Source organism: Octopus sinensis, linkage group LG25 (assembly GCF_006345805.1).
Source record: "Octopus sinensis linkage group LG25, ASM634580v1, whole genome shotgun sequence".
NCBI lineage: Eukaryota > Metazoa > Mollusca > Cephalopoda > Octopoda > Octopodidae > Octopus > Octopus sinensis.
This window is the reverse complement of record NC_043021.1, coordinates 24,741,076-24,760,916: the sequence shown is the minus strand read 5'-3', so window position 1 is coordinate 24,760,916 and position 19,841 is coordinate 24,741,076. Positions and strand designations below refer to the sequence as shown.

At 37.8% G+C, this 19,841-nt stretch overlaps 1 protein-coding gene across 2 annotated transcripts in view; it reads left to right on the top strand.

Moving 5' to 3' along the window:
• LOC115224314 (lissencephaly-1 homolog) overlaps positions 1-19,841 on the top strand; it is a 115,513-nt gene that overhangs the window by 42,082 nt on the left and 53,590 nt on the right. For both annotated transcript variants that reach the window (XM_029795159.2, XM_029795160.2), the window contains exon 2: positions 3,294-3,517. In XM_029795159.2, the coding sequence (XP_029651019.1) occupies positions 3,486-3,517 (32 nt within the window). In that variant the 5' untranslated portion in view covers positions 3,294-3,485. The remainder of the gene's footprint in view (positions 1-3,293; positions 3,518-19,841) is intronic.

The following is a 19,841-nucleotide window of genomic DNA, read 5'->3' as shown; positions in this document are numbered from 1 at the left end:
CCCCACCCACCCAACTCTTGAACTCGTAAACCCTTCCAGACGCCACCACTTTCTTCTTTCAAGCATTGTTTATCTCCCTAACCTTTTTTTTTTTTTTAATATAGCAGAGAGCTTTAGCTACTATGTCTAGCAGGTCGACTGACTGACTGCTCCTTCGTGAACATTCTGTTTATATCCGTTCAATTCTCCGTTCCTCTCCCTCCCTCCCATTATTATTATTATTATTATTATAAAACCACTCCACCTCTTCTTTAACCGCAGATGGAAGCAAAAACAACCGAGCTATTTCGATGAATCATCATTTAATGTGTGCGTGTGTGTCTATATCTTATATTATCAGAGTCGTGTCTATCTATAATATATATATTGCACACGCCTATATACACAGTTTCCCAACGTTGGCAATTATACATTTTTCACACAAAATGTTTAATAATGCTCTAATCATCGTCTCGTCTCGGTTTTGATAATGTTTCTCACTGAATATATTTGTTTTGCTCTCTTCGACTCAACGCCTGTCCATCTTAATCTCTCACTTTCTCCCAACAACACCATATTTCTCGAATAGTCTTTTATTCCATCCAATATTTAAAAAAAATTCCTTCTCTTTTTGCCATTTTTCTCTTTGTCCATTGCTCGTTTCTTCTCTGCGTCTGTTGTTGAACTCCGGCAACAAACCCCTTTGTCTCCATCTCTAATTACCTGTTTCTGTCTTGTTCTCTCACTCTGCTCTCCATCATCTCCATGTCTGCCAGGGACCAGTTCCACTCGCATCAAAATTGTTTTTCCAACTTGCCTCATTACGTGTCACCAACGTCATTGTTGCTTCCGTCTGCCCCCCCCCCGCACTCTCTTCCTCTCTATGTGCGATGCTGAATTTTCAGTTCTTTGACAATCTTAATTCTGTAAACCAGATAACGAGAGGATTTCTGTTTTATTAACGATATCATTAATTTAATAACACTGTCAATATGTGTATTAGATATTTAATGAATTATTTCTGTGTAATGTAGCTGTTATTTTTTTCTCTATATTCTGAAATCTCCAGGCTGTTAGGAAGACGAAAATCGGGAAGGGTGACGTTCACAATGACACTTTAGTATCCGTCTTCTCCCCTTCAGAGAAGTTTAGCGTGTGATCGTTGGTGGACTGTTTTCTTCCTGGGGATTGAAACCGGTCTGTAAGCGTCGCTGGCCCTGTGACACCTCTACAACTGTTTACGTTATCAGCGAGGATTTAATTTGGTCAGCGAGGGAGAGATCAGTTTGAAAGAACTCGCATCTGTTTGTGTTGAAGGCAACAACAAAAAGAATAATGGTTTCTTTTCGATTGTAGCAAATACTCTAATGAAAGTGATATGGTGTTCATGCCCTTCTCAAGAGCATTAACCACACAAGTTAATGGCTTCAACCAACAGCACTCACCCATACAAAAGTAGTGGCTGTGTGGTAAGAAGTTTGCTTCCCAATCACATGGTTCCGGGTTCAGTCCTGCTGTGTGGTACCTTGGACAAGTGTCTTCTACTATAGCCTCGGACCGATCAAAGCCTTGAGTGGATTTGGTAGACGGAAACTGAAAGAAGCCTGTCATATATTCTATTTTCTTTTATTCTTTTGCTTATTTCAGTCATTTGACTGTGGCCATGTTGGAGCACCGCTTCCCATTGAACAAATCGACCTAGTACTTATTCTGTTGGTCTATTTTGCAGAATTGCTATATTACGGGGTGTTAAACACACCAACATCGGTTGTTAAGCGATGGTTGGGGTGGTGGTGGACGACACACACACACACATATATATATATATACGACGGGCTTGTTTCGGTTTCCATCTACCAAGTATATAATATACACCCACACATATACATACTTGTGTTTGTGTCTGTTCTCTCACCCATCTCTTGACAACCGATGTTGGTGTGTTTACGCCCCTGTAAATTAGCAGTTTGGCTAAAGAGACCGATAGAATGAGTACTAGGTTTACAAAGAGTAAGTCCTGGGGTTGATTTGTTCGACTAAAATCCCTTAAGGTGGTGCTCCAGCATGGCTGCAGTCAAATGACTGAAAAGAGTAAAAGAATAGAACTGTGAAAGTTGTGATAACGAGCGATTTGTGTGGCGAGGGAGTTGCCCCAGTGTCGGTCTGATTCCCAAGATCAGCATGGACTTGAACATTTATTGTGAAACTTGCTGTAGAATGACAACAGTTGGGATATTGTAGTCGTCCTTTGTTTCTTTTTTTCCCATTTATTAAAGTTTTAATATATATTTTGGTTCCGATATTTCTGTAATGCAAATGGATGCTAACTCATGCACCAAAGACTGCAGTTTATTCATTTTTTTCCCTTTTATTGTTCCTTCCATGGATGGATTTAAACCCATTTCCTTTCCTGTTATCCAGCCTTCATTTCTAATTTATTCAAATTGTAACAGTTTTATAAATTTGTACTTTAAAACAGTTTTTAAACAGAGGTTAATTTAAAGATGAATTATATTGAAATTCTGATTTCGTGGAATACAGTCTGGTGTTGAAGACCAGAAAAAAAATAATGGTTATTGCGTGTGATTTGACTTTATTTTGAAGAGTAATCCGGAAAAAATGAATAATCATGTGAGAGGAGAGAACTTGGAGAGCAAATATAAATTTTAAATAATTGTGTGAGAGAGAGAGAAAGAGAGCAAGCATAGAACTGGGAGGCAAATATCTTTTTTAGAATATTTCTGAACAAATTACGATTTAAAAAAAAGTAATATTTTTACCATCTTGTTGATAATTTAAATTATTTATTTTGGCAACATTTTGAAATCTCTATTTTGTTTATCCTATTTCCGTACACATGCTGACAGCTTACTGAATTTGGTTTTATTTACTTTATATAAATTCTCATAAGTGTAGGCATAGGCATGGCTATTTGGATAAGAAGCTTGCTTCCTAAGGGGCAAGTATCTTCTGTAGCCCTAGGCCAATCAAAACTTTAACTGGATTTGATCAACAGAAAATGAAAGAAGCCTCTAGAGTGTATGTTCTTATTGCATAATGGCTGTAAACAGGTGTTGTTTACAATCTGCTGTGAAAAACCTGTCTGGCCTTGGGAACAGGTAGAGGCTGGGTGAGAGGAAGGGCACCTGGCTGCAGGGATTCCACTGCTAAAAATTCCATCTGTTCCTTCTAAGCATGGAAAAGTGGATGCTAAAACAACGATGGTAGTTGAGAAATATGTGTGTTCTCATAAGTGTTTAAATTTTGATTTTGTTTTAAAATGCTTAATAAATTCTTTTTCTATTTTATTTCAGATTTCGTGAGAATGTGGCCTAACCAAAAGTGTTAAGTTTTGGATGTTATTTGGATTAAAGCTAAAATAAGTCAACAAGCCCCCCCTCCTCTCTCCGTCTTGTAATTGAAACACACACTCCATACACGAGCGATAAGCTTTTTTGCATTGAAAAGTTGCAAGTGGTGTGTATCTTGCTGACTGTTTCGACACCATGGTACTCTCCCAAAGACAGCGTGAGGAACTGTAAGTATTTTCATTAAATTCATTAGTTACTGGGATGATGTTGAATGAGTTGCTTTACTGATCAGATCAAATATAGTCTAATTAGATATTTGGCAGTTCTGTTGCCTTCCCAATCACATTGTTGAGTCCTACTGTGTTGCACCCTGGATACAAGGCTTCAGTAGCCTTGAGTTGAGAAATGAATAGAATCCTTTTTGCATGTGTCTGTATATATATGGAGGTGCAATGGCCCAGTGGTTAGGGCAGCGGACTCGCGGTCGTAGGATCGAGGTTTCGATTCCCAGACCGGGCATTGTGTGTGTTTATTGAGCGAAAACACCTAAAAGCTCCATGAGGCTCCGGCAGGGGGTGGTGATCCCTGCTGTACTCTTTCACCACTCTTTTTTCTGTTGGCCTGCTCGCTTAGCCAGACGGGGGTGGTGTCATTTGAAGGCTAAAACAATGCGAACGCATTGTGACCAGTGATGTGTAGCAACATCTGATGGTCTGGTCAGTCACGTGATCACGTGATATATGTATATATATAACATGTTTATGTACATTTGCTCTGTCACCTTATAATTGTTGAGCGATGGGTGCTGGTATTGTTATTTCCCTTCTGTTGAAAGGTCATTCCATAACACACAGGAATGGGAAGTTGTGGAGAAGGCTTGGATACTTCTACTGCAGACTGTGGGTGGGTGTGGTTTTCAATAGAACACAATGGAAAATCAGAAATGTTCAGTGGATTTGGTGCTATGTAGCAGATTTTCAGTCTGTGCTTTTTCTCCCAGACTCAACTTTTCTTCAACAAAGCTGTTTAGGGTTAGTTGAGTCTGGGAATTTAATATTGTCAGTCTGGTTCTTGGGGTAAACTGATTCAAAGAATCGCAAAAGTAATTTGAAATTCAGCTGAATTGCTTTCAATTTAAAGGCATTGCCTGTGGGTAGTATTCGGTAGAAACTCTTGTAAAATATTAGAATGTTTAGGAGTGGCTGATAGCATCTATAACTGAAAATAGGTAAGAAAGAGACCAAACTTAAATGGTGAGTAGCAACCTGAAACCAACTGGATGCAGTGGTGTGACCTCTGTAAATGTCAAATGAAATTTAGTCACAAAGAAAAAGAACAACGAAGACGAATTCTACCAACAAAACAATTTAATTCAATTATGGAAATAGTTGCTAATGAATTAAATTTATATGAAACTTCAGTTTTGATGTTTAAAAGTAAAACATACATTTTTTTTTTTTTGTTAGAAGAATGAACAAATTTTTTTATATCTGTGTGTGTGTGTGTGTGTGTGTGTGTGTGTGCATTCACACAATCACCCATTGCAGGTGTACAGGTGTTGTAGTGTTTCCAAAATATAATCTAGGTCCCTTACTGATTCTACATCGAGAGACAATTTGTCCCAATCATTTGAGGGAAACAACAGGGTAATTCTATGCATGTGCATGATAGTAAAAAATTTGCTCCATTATGAAAAAAATCTGGCTGAGCTTTGCCAACTCCTTTAAATTGATGATGGAAATATTAAACAGTGCCATTGGCTTTTGGGTTATAAGCTGTAGTTTGAATTCTTGTGCAGTCGATCAGTTTGAGAAGTTCAAAGATTTGAATTGCAATGGTGACTGAGCTACTGTAACAAGGAAACCATTTTGCTGCAGCAAAGCTCTAGGTTGTTGCTTCCAGCTGTATCAATCAATGCAAGCAAGCAGATGGAGAGACAGGGCCCACAGTATTGAAGTGCACAGGATTAAATCTGTCTGGTGATGTGAAAGGGCCCCCAAGGATAATTTAACGTGCCAATAAATCTTTGGTCGTTGGTATTGGTAAGGAAGATGGTTTTTCATCCATTGTTGGATATCTGTTGATGCTGGCCCAAATAAATCGAAAGGAGATAAGTGTCAGAACTATTCCAGGATGTGACATAGTGAAATGCAGAGGAAACTGAGTGGGTGGGGGGGTTCTTAAGTAAATATGGATGCTGTGTCCAAAAAGAAGAGGTACAAGCTGAAATTGCACTGGAGTAGCTCACAACATGAGCAATTATTCATTGACAATCATGAACTAAAGGCACATTGAATAGAGATTATTTATGTTTCTTTATCATCATCATTGTTTAATGTCCATCTTCTATGCATGGATAGGACAGTTGACCGGAGCCAGTCAGGTAGAAAAACTACCCTAGGCTACTGTATCTGTTTTGGCAGGGATTTTATGGCTGGATGCCCTTCCTAACATAAACCACTCTACAGAGTGGACTCAGTGTGCTTTCTATGAGGCACTAGCAAAGGTGAAGTTAGTTTTTGGCATGAATTTTACTGCTGGATGCCCTTCCAAATGCCAACCATGTTACAATGTGGATTGGAGGCTTTTAATGTGACATCAGCACTGGCAGGTTAATCAAGTAACTCGCAAGACAAGGAATTATGAGTGGGGCAGGGGCATTTGAAGAGGGGAACTTGTGTCAGAGGATGAAAGGTTGGTTTGACAGAGAGGCAGAAACGGGTGTCTTGCCACAACAGGGGGCATTAAAGGAAGTGATCCAGTATCAAATGATGAAAGGTTAGAGTGCAACAGAGAAATAGAGAAGCAGAAATAGGTGTCTTGCTACAGAAGAGGTACATGGTTACCCAGTGAGAGAGAGGTGCAAGACAGCAGCCAGAAACAAGTGTGTTGACGTAAAGGAGATACTTGGTTACCTAGTCAATGGAAAAACAAGAGAAGGAGAGAGAGAGAGAGTGACCAAGGGTAAGAGTGAGGGAATAGGAAACAGCAAAAGAGAGATGGTGTGGTGTAGTGCTAGGGTATACTCATGAGTAACAAGGATTTGAGCATAGAACCTGGTTAGAAAAATGTGTTGTGGGTGGGAGGAACAGTAATACAGTGAGCAGGGCAGTGAGGGCAAGAATGGCGATTGGAAGATGATCATAGTTCATGAAGAGGAAATGTGAGGAAGAGAAAGAGGCAGTTTAGAAGAGTTGTAGTAGTTTGGTTTCTTAGGGTTGAGTGGGTGAAAAGTCTGTGGTTACATGTGGGTAGGATACAACTATTCTAACACACAGTTTCGTGTTGACAGGTCTTCTCTAGAACCTCATATCACCAAACATCTTGGTCTATTGTCATTTCCTCCGTGAGTCCCAACATCCTAAGATCAGTCCTCTCCACTTCATCCCATGTCTTCCTGGGCCTCCCTCTTCCACAGGTACCAGTCACTTCCGTATACAGCTGTCTTCACTCATACGTATCGCAAGTCCAAACCAATGCATTCTTCTCTCCTGCATACCATATTTAATCCCTCTTTTGCCTGATTTTTTCTCTCAACTCAGTTGTGCTTTGTCAGTCATGTGCACTGATATTGCAGATCCAACTGAGCGTACTACCTTCATTCCTCTCCAGTCTAGGCATGTCCTCCTCCGCAGTCAGAGTCCATGTCTCACTACCATGCAACATAGGCGTTCTCCACAAGCATACTACTATCTACCTTTCACTCTGAGAGTCCTTTTGCTGCCAACACAGGTGGGAGCTCTCTGAACTTCCTCCATCCTATTCTTATTCTGGAAACAATACTTTCAGATCATCCACCACCATTACTAATTTGGTCACCTAAATTGCAGAAACTATCTACTACCTCGAGAGCCTTTTGGTCATACGAGAGAGTGGCCCTTAGTGCTTATTGTTCCTGTGCATCTGCCATGCATGAAAGTGACCTTATCTGATAACCTACCCATGATTCCCCTGCTTCTCTTATTATTTCACATTCAAATGAAGAGTTAATAGCATTGTAGTTAGACTTGAGACAAAACAGCAAAGCAAGTTGGTGCACTTGATGAAGGAGCAGATTCTTTGGTGAGCAAGAAAGTAGGTTGTGTAGCAGTGGCCTCAGGGTATCTGCACAGTCCATTCACCTATAATTTAAAGGGCCAGCCATGTCACATTCTGTGTTATGCTGAATCTCCCCCAAGAACTACATCAAGGGTAGACGTGTCTGTGGAGTGCTCAGCCACTTGCACATTAATTTCACGAGCAGGCTGTTCTGCTCATAACCAACCGAGTGCTAGTTTGTTTGACTACAAATAGTCAAATCTCCCTCAAATCGCATGCTATTATCTTAAAGGAAGTACACTTTGCGCTAATAATAGACAGACTCCTCATCAAGGCTGGAATATCTTTGATCTTTAGTCTGCAGGATCAAGACTGATCTTGGACTAAACAAGCCATTCGCTAAAACGAATCTCACCTAAATATTTTAATTAGATGATTTTTCTTTCCCCAGGTTTTTAATAGATATGGAACACCTTGGCTGCACTATTTGAGTTAATCTAACTGGGAAGTAGTTTATCTGTTGGGATACCTTACAGTTCAGCATGATGCATTATTGTTCCTGTGGCACAGAAAACCTGCAGGTGTTAGTGATAAATGATATCAAACATATTAATGATTATTTTCTCACCCTTCCTACACTAACGTGAATGGAACTGTGGCAGAAACTAAACTAAGTACCACCAGCCATGTTACTTTGCTGCCACGCCACTGCCTTAATAATTTCTTACATCTCTCTCCACCTGCCACTCTCCTCCTACACTCTTGCAAATTTACTTACCTACCCACTCACCTTGTCCAATCCTCTGGATCTCTTATACACACCTTCCTCTAACTTGAGGCTACACCCTGACACATCTCCACCACTCCTTCTCTTCCAACTGGATAGCCACGTATCTCCCCTACAGCATGACCCCTGTTCGTTTCCCCTCACACTTTAGCCTTTGGTCACTTGGCATAAAGTCGCCACCATCTATACCACACCCACCTCAGTTGAGGGGTCTGGTCTTGCAAGTTACCCTCTTAACCACACAAGTGCCACAGCAAAGTGATTAGTTTTAGGAAGAGCATCCAGGGTTGGTGTAGTCCTCTGGTTCATTAGCCCCTATCAAACAGTCAGACCTATCCTGCATGGAATACAGATATTAAAGGATAATTGATACAAGGATAGAAATTTGACAAGAGAGAAACCTATCAAATTTAATCCATTCCAGTACTTCCTTATTTTATGAATTCCAGCAGAATTTGAACTGGGAATACAGAAGACCCTAACTATAGACAGTAAGGTGTTTAGTTGAACCTTTCATTGGCCAGTCCATTGCATAGTAACTTGTTTTAATTTAGGCCCAAAAGCTTGGAATTTTGTGAGGAGGGATAGGGTTTGTCTGGTACTCTATTGACCCTGGAGGGATGAAAGGCCAAATTTGACTTCAGTAGGATTTGAACTGAGAGCTTAAAGCATTGGGATGACATTAATAATTTCAGCTGATGCTCTAATGCTTCTACCAGACATGAGGCTACAAATTTGAGAGGAGCAATTATGTGGATCCTCTTGTTCATGTTTAGTACACAACTGGTACTATCCTGGGAGGGTGAAAGGTAAAGTTGCCTTTGGTGGGATTTGAACTCAGAACATCAGACATTACTGTTAATACTTTACCATTTTATCCTTTCGTTATGGCAGCTGTCTTTAAGGCAGCAGCAAGCTGGCAGAATCGTTAGACAAAATGCTTAGCAGTATTTTGTCCGTCTTCACATTCCAGATTCAAATTCCATTTAGTTCAGCCTCACCTTTCATTATTTCAAGGTTGATATAAAATAAGTACCAGTTGTGCACTGGGGTCGATATAATCAACTACTTCCCTCCCTCAAAATTTCAGGCCTTGTGCCTTTAGTAGAAAGGGTTATGACAGCTGCCTTTTTCTTCTTCTACTTGTTTCAGTCATTAGACTGTGGTGGCCACCATGGGGTTTAGTTGAACAAATTGAGCCCTGTACTTATTTTAAGTCTGGTACTGAAACTTTTGGTCTCTTTTGCCAAACTACTATGTTCTAGGGTTGTAAACAAACCAACACTAATTATCAAGCTGTGGGTACAAATGCAATAAGACACACAGAAATGGCCATTTTGATACTACCACAATTGCACATGCTGGATTTTTATTCAACTGAGTGACTATTTGCAACATCAGTGAATATTTCATTCCCAGTTTGTTATATCTGGAGGTGACAAATTCTCATCCAAGCATTTGGCTGTCTGCAAGTCCATGTCATTGAAAACAACCAAAAATAGGCAAAATGCATGTGGCATTCTTGCTGTCCACTGCTGGGTTGATTTTTTTTTTTCTGCCCCTCCTCTCATGTTTGTATTTTTAGCACAGCACATGCACAAGACATGTTACCATGGTAACTGGCTTAGTGATGTATCTACTGAAATATGATACATAGATGACATAGAGATGATGGGCTGCCACAGTTTCTGTCTGTCAAATTCACTCTCAAAGCATTGCAGGGTCTGAGGCTGTGGCAGACACTTGCCTGAGGTGCCATGCAATGGAACTGAAACCCAATCATGCAATATCATGATGATTTTTTATGAGTGACAAGGACCCAAAACATTCAGGAACAATTTGGGGATGAACTCTAAACACTAAAAGTAGGGTTTGGGAGGGGACATTGAATTAAAGTAAGTCAAGAAAAGCAAAAATTTTAATAAGTTCTCCAAACAGAGGGATAAGACCATCTAAGCTAGTTTGGTGTATTTAATGTAGGCCTTTGAGTGTTGTTGCTCTTGTTCACCTTTAGTTATACTCACTAGAGGGCAGCACCTAGCCCTTCACTCAAGGCCAGGAATTTTGGACTTTACTCGACTGGCTAATATGTGCCCCTCCCTTTGGGGACAAAAGCAGTTGACATTGGCAGGATTTGAACTTGGAAACACAAAGGGACATAACTAAATTGTACAAAGTATCTTGCCTGTTGCTCTGATAACAACAACGATAATGTTTCTTTCTTTCCTTTCTTTTTTAAAGATAATAAATACAGATAGCAATGGAGATAGAGCCATAGCTTTGTAGTCAATCATTGAAGAAAATAAGCAAACGAAAGCTTTCTGAAGCACAAGCAACCAATCAAGCCAGAGTTTCATTTCAGCAGTATTTCTGTACCTTAGTAACAAATCTGTGTGCTTCATTGACTTAGAATGATATTGCTGATTATGACTCATTTTACATGTCCTCTTCTCTCTCTCTTTCTCTCTCTGTCTCTGTTTCTGTGTATGAATATTTATATATATATATATAGGCGTGTGTGTGTGTGACTATATGTTGTGTGTAGATATGTGTATATAAGCTATTGCCGTCTCCTCCTCTCTGCCTCTCTCTCTGTTGTGTGCTTGGTAGGTAGGTAGGTAGACTGGAGAGGCTCACATGGCAGACAGTACAGTGTAGATATCAGCATCAATTATCATCTCCATCCATTTAATAGTGAGCTATTGCAACTAAGTAATCACATGCAAATTTGTCTCTACACTTGCTTGCCCTATTTTTTCTCTTTCGCCTCCTCCCCACCCCCCACTCTCTCTCTCTCTCTCTCTCTCTCTCTCTCTTTCACCAATATTTTTTCCTCTTTATCTCTATTTCTTCTCTCTCTGTCAGTCATATACTCTTTTCTTTCTGTTTCCATCTGTGATGTAAACAGACTGATTTGCTTTGTTCCCATGATGTGTTGCTTTTCAAACTTGCAGCAATGTGCAAAATAGCTATTGACGCCCGGTGTAGGTGTGGCAAGCCGTTTGTTCCCCAACCACATCTTGGGAAAGTGTCTTCTACTGTATCCTCAGGCTGACCAAAGCCTTGAGTGGATTTGCTAGATGGAAACTGAGAGAAGCCCTTCGTGTGTATGTGTGTTTTTGTATCTTTGTCCCCATAACTTACTTGTTTGGCAAAAGAGACTGATGGAAGAAGCACCAGGGTTAAAAAGATGAGTCCTGCGATTGATTTATTTGACTAAAGATTCTTCATGACTGTGCCCCAGCATGGCCGCAGTCTAATGAATGAAACAAGTAAAACATAGAAGATATTAAGATAATGAAACAATTCTTAATGAATTTGCATTTTCTTTATTGTTTTGTCTTCAATGAAGAAATAAAATTTCTGTGGACATCCTTCAACATATTTCTGCTTACCTGAACTTATCTGAAGTCATACCATTAGCCAACTTTGAGTTATTTCCCTTAGTTCCCCGTATGTAAATTTGCCAATTTATTTATTCACCTGTAAATTTATTGTGGAGGTCTAATTTATTGTTTTCTTGGGTGGGTAGTGAGATTAAGCAGAGCATGACTGGTTAACTGGAATCTGGGGATTTCATTTTGATGCCCCATTTTGTTTTGGGTGAATATATTATTCCACAGCAATAGTTTAAAACTCATTAAACACATTTCACTCTGCTATATTTATTAATATATAGGCACAAGCATGGCTGTGTGGTTAAGAATCTTGCTTCCCAAGTATGTGATTTGGGTTCAGTCCTACTGTGTGGCACCTTTTGGCAAGTGTCATCTATAGCTCCAGGCTGACCAAAAACTTGTGAGTGAATTTGAGAGATTTAGAAACTGTGTGGAAGCTGTGTGTGTGTTGTACCCTTGTCTAGCCATTCTGTGATGGTTGTAAATGAGCATTACCATCTTACAGGTGAGGTTGTTTGCTTCCAGTCTTCTCTATAAAACTTGTTGGTAACAGGAAGAGCATCCAGCTATAAAAAATCCACGTCAACAGATTGTCTGACCCATGCAAGTATGGAAGAACAGACATTAATTATGAGGATGTACAGTGAGACTTGTGATGGCTTTTGCATTGGCTGGAAGCATTTTGTGTTCACGGAGGGCATCTGATTTGTTGTCTGTACTTTGGAAATATGCACTAGATTCTCTGGTAATTATATTATTGATGTTGAGCTTCAAGTAAACCCTGGTTTCATGCGATTCTAACCATGACCAGCCTTTCTTTGCAGACATAATACATCTCAGACTAAACTATCCTATACCGCTTTTCTGTTGTTTTTAAAGATGTTTCTACTTTGAGGACTTTTGGCTGACATTTCTAGCATTTTCAGTTTTTCTATTGGGGTTTCTTCTTTAGTGGTTGATGGTCTGAGGAGATTTCTTTAAAGACTGAAGTTTTAGCTGTGTGAATCCATCCTAGAATATTAATGTTTATTGATGTAGAATAAGCAACTGATTTGCATTTTCTTTCTTTTTTTTGTTTTTGTGGCATTTGAAATTAATAAAATAATGTAAGGAATTCCTTGCTGCCTCAACCCATATCTTTTATCTAAAACCAAGTTCCCTTCTGCAATGATTGAGTGTAAAAGTCAAATATTCACCCACTACTAACACTTTAATTCATTTCATGAGACACCGAGTATAAGATTTACCAGTATCCTGTTACTGACAAATAGATTGTGTATTCTATTGTACCACAGACACTAGAGTTTGTCCCCTACAAGACTAAAGAGTATCTTTTCTGATTGCTCTTTTGTACTGGTATGTATTTAACACTACATGGACAGTAGACCATGGCTCGTTTGGTCTTTTGAACCTAAGACACTTACTGTAAAGCACTCTAATCACTGGCTAACCCACAATTATGATTGAACCCTTTTCTTACCATATTTCAGTTGAAATACAATGTTATGGTTCCAGTTAATGATGACAAAAGCATTTTGATAAATTCTTGATTATTTTCGAAAATAAACTGGTGTTTAAAACATAAATTAACTTGAAATTTTGACAGAAGATTTTAATTCGGATCAATTTAAAGCTGGAAGTTGTATCCTAGAACCAGGGACATTTTCTGGTGGGTTGATATAAAAGGGGTTAAAATGGTATTTTACTGAGAAGGATTGTTTTTGTATCAAGAGCAAACTTGATATGCTTTAGTGTTTTTGTAAAGAATTTTATTCAGAAGAGCAACGTCCATTTATTGAGACAAAGAACATTTATGGTGTGTTTGGTTCCTGAAACAAAATATTTTGTTTTGAAAAGGAAATAAAATCTATTAGAATAGAATTATTATTTTTTTAAAATCTAGCATGACAATTCAGTTTAGAATTTTATTTACTGAGGTTCAAGGAAGAAAAAAAAATTCCAACAACAAAAAAACAAACCAAACAAACCTGTGAACAGTTTTATTTTTAGCTTTTTGTCAATTACCTAGCAGTTACTTGATAAAACCTGTTTTGTCATCGGTGGTGGTACTACTACTACTACTAGTAGTAGTAGTAGTAGCAGCACTAATATACAATTAGTAACATTTTAGAGAAATCTATAAAAGTCTCCTGAAAGCATTTCTCATTGAGTTTGCTTTGTTTTATTCGTTCATTTTTATGTTACTAATTATCATATAGTGATAATACTAATAATAAAACTTAGATAAGTACGTGGTTAAGCATGTGTGTGGTAAAGAACAGATTCCTTACTACACACCTGCCCACACACCTCAGTGGCCATTAACCGATCCTCACCTATTCTAATACCTGCTCTAAGGAATCTCTGCGCCAAGTCTTTTGTCTTCATCTTAGCTGTGGCAACCAGCCAAATTTTGTATAAAACACAAAAAGAAACTGGACAATAGACCCCCACTTGTCTTTATCACCAGATTGCTTCCTCTATGGCCATACTGCATAACAGAATGCACTTGGTGGTACCACCGCAGCTCATTATTTGGCATTATTTGCGTTGCAACATCTGTGGGTTGCCTTATAAACGTTTTGTCTGCTACCTCTGTGTTGAGAAAACTGCAACATATCTTAAAGTCACTCAGTAATTGCTACATAACCAGATGTGAGCGTAAAGCAATTGAGATCTGCTCTTGTGCCGGCTTTTGTTCTGTTTTGCCCTGGTCAAACACCTATGATTAAAGAAGGTCCAGCCACGACCATCCTTTGTATATAAGCAACTCCATTCATCAATGTTTCTGCCTTGCATTTTCTAAGATTTGAGAGATTTTGCTGCTATTTCTAGAAGTCAAATGACCACATAGTGGCTCTGTCTGTATGCACGTGTTTCCCTTTCATATGTGGACATTTGTATCAACAGTTTTTACAAAATTAAAAACTTCAACTCTTTTGTTATATTTCTAAACAAAATATGTGTTTTGGTTAAATTATAAAATTGTGAATTTAGGCTACTTTCATAAAACAACTCTTATTTATTCATTGGCCTTTGTGACTTTTGGAACACGATTTGACTAAAAGTTCTTAACCAAATCTTTGCATAAGTTTTGTTTCAAAGCGAATCTAATTGCAGGTAAATACAGGTAAATTTAACAAAATTTAAAATTATTTCAATATGGTTTAAACATTACCATAGAAAATCAGTCATTAGTTAATATTTAATTGGGTAAACAACAATATAGAAGAATTGCGTGCATTACGAGATTATCAGATGAATTTTATGCACATAGGATATGGGTTACCATAATAAAATAGAACAAAATATTGGAATTTATCTTTGAAGAAAACTAGAAAATGAAATAAACACACATATGCAAACATAAATACACAGAAACCTGTATAATAATGACTCACAATACAAATTAATAAAAATCTGTCACAGGTAAATTAAAATTTCAGGTAAATAAAAAAAAATAAAAATGAGGTAAAAAGAAAAAAAAAATATATAAGATCAAATTATACACACTCCCACATATAGTACAACATTTCAATCGTAGAAACTCCCGTTCCTTCCTACTCTACATCATCTGACTTTGCAGAATGCCCACTGGGAAGTTGTTTCATTTGACCGTCCACTGACAACTTTCTTTTTCTCATCTAGACATTTCTTGTACTGTTTTTTGTGACCATCAATATTTCTCTTATTTCTGGAGATGGGCTGATTTCAGTGGGGTATCTGTTTGGCAGGCTTTAGTTATTTTTTTCCCCAACAGTTATTTTCTTCTATGTATAACCTGCTCTGAACTGTGTTGCTACATGTACTCGGAATTGCAGATGGTTGCCTTGTTTTCAGGGCCCTTCTGATTCAATATATATATATATTAATCCAGTCTTCCTTTCTGGAAGTAACAGGAGTTCTAGAGATGACACCTTATTTTTTCTGGACAGAATTAACAAAGTACAATTAGAAAGGCATAGGAAAAATTTCTTTAGACTTTTCAAAAATTTAGGACTAGTCATTACTATGAGTAAAGATTATCATAGAGTGAATTTTCTTGACACTCCCTTCTGTCTTGATGCTGGATTATTTGAACCATTTCGTAAGCCAAATAATCATATTAAGTACATTAATGTGGCATCCAACCATCCACCATCGATTATATGGGGACTAGTTAAGACTATTTCTACAAGAATCTCTAGATTATCTGCTAATAATAAAATTTTTGAATCACATGCAACTTATTATAAGGCTGCTCTAACTAGGGCTGGGTACCTTGAAAAAATTCAATATATACACAACACTGGTAATTCCTCCAATTGTAATATACATTGTACACCACCACAACAGTTTGAGAACTCACTCAAGTAATACAGGCCAGGAAGAATTGGTCATGTCAATGAACTACCAAGGAAAACTCATAGACACACGCGATATGCTAATCCAACTGCTTGTTCCAATCCTGTACAACACATTCGATCAAATAAGCCTAACAACAGATACAGGATTCAAGATGTCCTCTGGTTCAACCTGATTTTCAGTTCGCATGTTTCAACCAAGATTGCTGGACAATTTTTTGCTGCTTTGGGCAAATATTTTCCTAAATCTAATTGGTACCATGCTATTTTTAATTGGCACACCATGAAGGTATTTTATGCTAGCTCTGCTAATTTAGAGCAGCTTATGCATTGCATAAACAATAGCAAAATGCGGTAAAGGTCCAATAACCCACCTCCTGGTTCTAGCAAACATTTGCATCTAAATACCAACCAAGGAGATGTAAACCACAATGATTAACACCAATTATGACCAAATGGGAGTAGTAGAAATATTTAGGATACAGCTAACATGGAGTCAGGACTGCCTTATCCACAAATACGATAAATGCTCATGCAGGGAAAAATCAAAATGTCCATTGATGAGTCTCTGTATGAGTACAAATCTTGTATATAAATGTACTGTGCATGCAAGGGAGACGGCTGATTCATTTAAGAATTGTTATCGTAACCATGTTGCCAACTTTAAGAAATCAATAAGAGACATTCAAAATCTCTGACTGATTTTGTATGGTGACTGAAGGAGGATAAAATAAAGTACAGCATAACTTAGTCCATTGTAAGGTATGCGAAGCCATACAATATAATTTGCAGGAGACGCGGCCTCCGCTCCAAGGAATCCATGTCTATTCTGTGGACTAATGAGAAGACCATTCATGGAATTTCTGAATGATTCAAGATGCCTACATGCATATAAATGTACTTTAGCAAAATGCAGTAATAGCGAATTTTGAGTATTTGTTAACATAATTTACTTTAAGGTATGGATGACTTATGTTTACTTTTAACCTCCACATTCTTATAAACACCAAGTAAATAGTTAACTCACTTTGTGTTCGTGGGTGTACCAAACCTCACATGTGCGTATGCTTACTCGCACCATGCAGCCTGCCCAAGGACATTTATACATCCATTTTTGTTATTTTTAATACTTTTCTCACTGGGTTGTGTGTTCGTTTCTCTTTTTTCCAATCTGTGATTTTATTTTTGATCTTCGATATCAACCTCCATCTGGTTGCTTTTCTTTCTACAAAACGAGAAGTTACATTGTGGAACTGTTATTTTAATGAGTTGTATTTATCACCCAATGGGATACATCTGCACCGCTGGATGCTCCTGAACCAGTTGTTGTGTGTCTCACCCATGAGGAATTGATGCTAGATGTGTTGAAACAATTGTTGTGATTAGTAATAAATTCTTGTATATTCCATTTATCAGTTTCTTAGGAAAGACCGATTAGGTCCAGTCTCTTCCAGAAAATCTTTAAGGAAAGCAGTTTTCAAATTTAGGTTCAAATTCCTTTTCTTTATCGTTATTAGAACTTAAAACCATTTGTTTTATTTTTGGAATCAAAATTCATTATCACAGTTTATATGTTCGCTGTATATTTTACGAGATTTTTCCAGGTTTTCTTTCAAAACTTCTAATTCAGAATCACTGCTTGACATAAAACTGGAGTTAAAAAAATCAGAAAATTGAGTAAAAAATCTGGGCAAAAAATTTCTAAAACTTCCTAGAATTCAGATATCATGCCAGACCTTGTTTACAGAGTGAAATCATGTGTTTTCTTGAATGTTATAACAAGATTTGTGCAGAATTTAGGACAAATGGTTAATGATATTCAGTTGTGTCCTATTTTTGTTTAGAAAGTTTATACAATGAGTTAGTATGGATAATATGAATATAGATTCATGTACAGGCGTGACTGTGGTAAAGAAGTTTGCTTTCCAGCCACAGGGTTTTGGGTCCAATCCCACTGCATGCCACTAGATCCCTGTGATGACTCAAGCTTTGTGAGTGGATTTGGTGAACAGAAACGAAAAGAAGCCCAAGCGTCTGTGTGTGTGTGAGACATTGTATGATTGTTGCAAATTCACTGTCATAACAAGCGGTGACATTTATTTCCAATATTCTGTGAGAACCTGTACTTGGAAATGGTTGATAGTTGATGACAGGAAAGGCATCCAGCTATAGAAAATCTGCCTCAGCAAACTCCATGCAAACCTGGAAAAGTGGACATTAAAATGGTAATGATGCATGTCTAGATTCAGATAAGCTTGAAAATATTGTGCAGCCGACTGGATACAGTTTTCTTGCTATAGTGAACTACAGAACATATCTATAGGTCTGTATAACATACTGTAAAGCATGCTTGTAGATATAATATAGACCATCTACCAGAGGAAGCAAAGACCAGCAATTCTCTTGAAATTCTCATACTGCATCCAACATCACTAAACTCATCCTCCCCTTCGCAGAACCAATCTTAAATCCTGGCATTTTTGCCCCAAACTTGATACCTTGTAATTACATCCTGTGTGTGATTTCATTTCACTTCACTCACCTGCAGTTGTTCAAATAGAATTTCATTGTTTTAATGCCACTTGCTTATCGTTTCAATGGTGACAAGCATAAAATAGCTATGGGTAATTCCCCAGGTTGACTAATTAAAACTTAGATAACTAACCTGCATTACAGAATTTACTTTTAAAACTGAGACAAAATAATTTAGATTGTTTTGTTGTGACATCTTTCTGTTACAAAAAAAAAATAGTTTCTTAAGCTGGTTTTGATCTATCAATCATTTACACTTTGCTCAGAGTGTGTGTATGTGTGCGTGATAAAGATTAACATATATTATTTCTTTATTAATCTCATTACTGTATAAATTGCTTCAAGGAAGGATGCTGTTGTTGTTGTTAGACATTTCTGATTGTTATGATTGAGTTGTTTGTTATTTAAGCCCCCTCCTGCCACTCCTCTTTATCTTCTGTTGGTTTCGCATACCGCTTGGTAGATGCACAACTGAAATTTGTATTTATTGTACTTAAAAAGCACCAGGCTCTTGTTTAATTCAGGTTAGGTCTGACTGAACAGGCCTATAATCAAGTGATTTGAGAGAGATTTGGTTGTTATATCTAGCAGGTGAAGCCACCACATTGAGGCTCTGTGAATGATTTGTAAAAGCATGGCAGTGAATAATCCTGACACTGATCTCTCTAATTGGTCTGAAATAAAGTATTTTGTTGAAAGAAGTAGAAAATATCTTAAAATGCAGTTATTTTATTGCTGCATAGTAATACTCAGCTATCATACAGAAAACAGTATTTTCTTAATTGGGCAGGAAAAGTAAATCAAGTTGAAAGACTCAGTGTTGCACTTGTGAAACAGCACCTATTTTGCTACAGCTATTATTGTCTCTTCTTAATTATATTGGTTCCTCACAATGCCACCAGGTTGTGGAGGAGAGATTATTGTCAATTGATTTGACTCTTTCAACTCTTGGCATCCAGATGTTTGGTAGAGTTCACAGGTGACATTAAGTATTGACTGGGATTGCAATATAACTGGTTCTATTATGGTTCCCCCCTCCAACTGACATGGCAATCACCACCTCCCTGGCTGAAGATCTCCTTTCTGGTTCAGAAGCACAACAGAATTCATTGGGAAATATTAATTGACTAAGAATGGGAACAGGACAATAAGAAGTTGTTTTGGTCAGCTGGAGTTAAAGGACTGGCTCAACCATTGTGGAAGTAGAGAAAACCATTCTTGGGAGCACTGCATTGTCTGCACTCTATTAGCCAACTCCTGCAGATTAAAAGACTTTGCATCGTTCAGTAAAAATACAAAGAAATGGGAAACTTATGTAACCATTGCACTTTGAAGAATTGAAAGATTTGACTGTAGTGTATTTATTAATCCCAGATTGACCTGGTAATATTTGAACCCAGAACATAGGAACTGCCACATGGAATAATATATTGTGTTTAACGTGGCTTGCTAC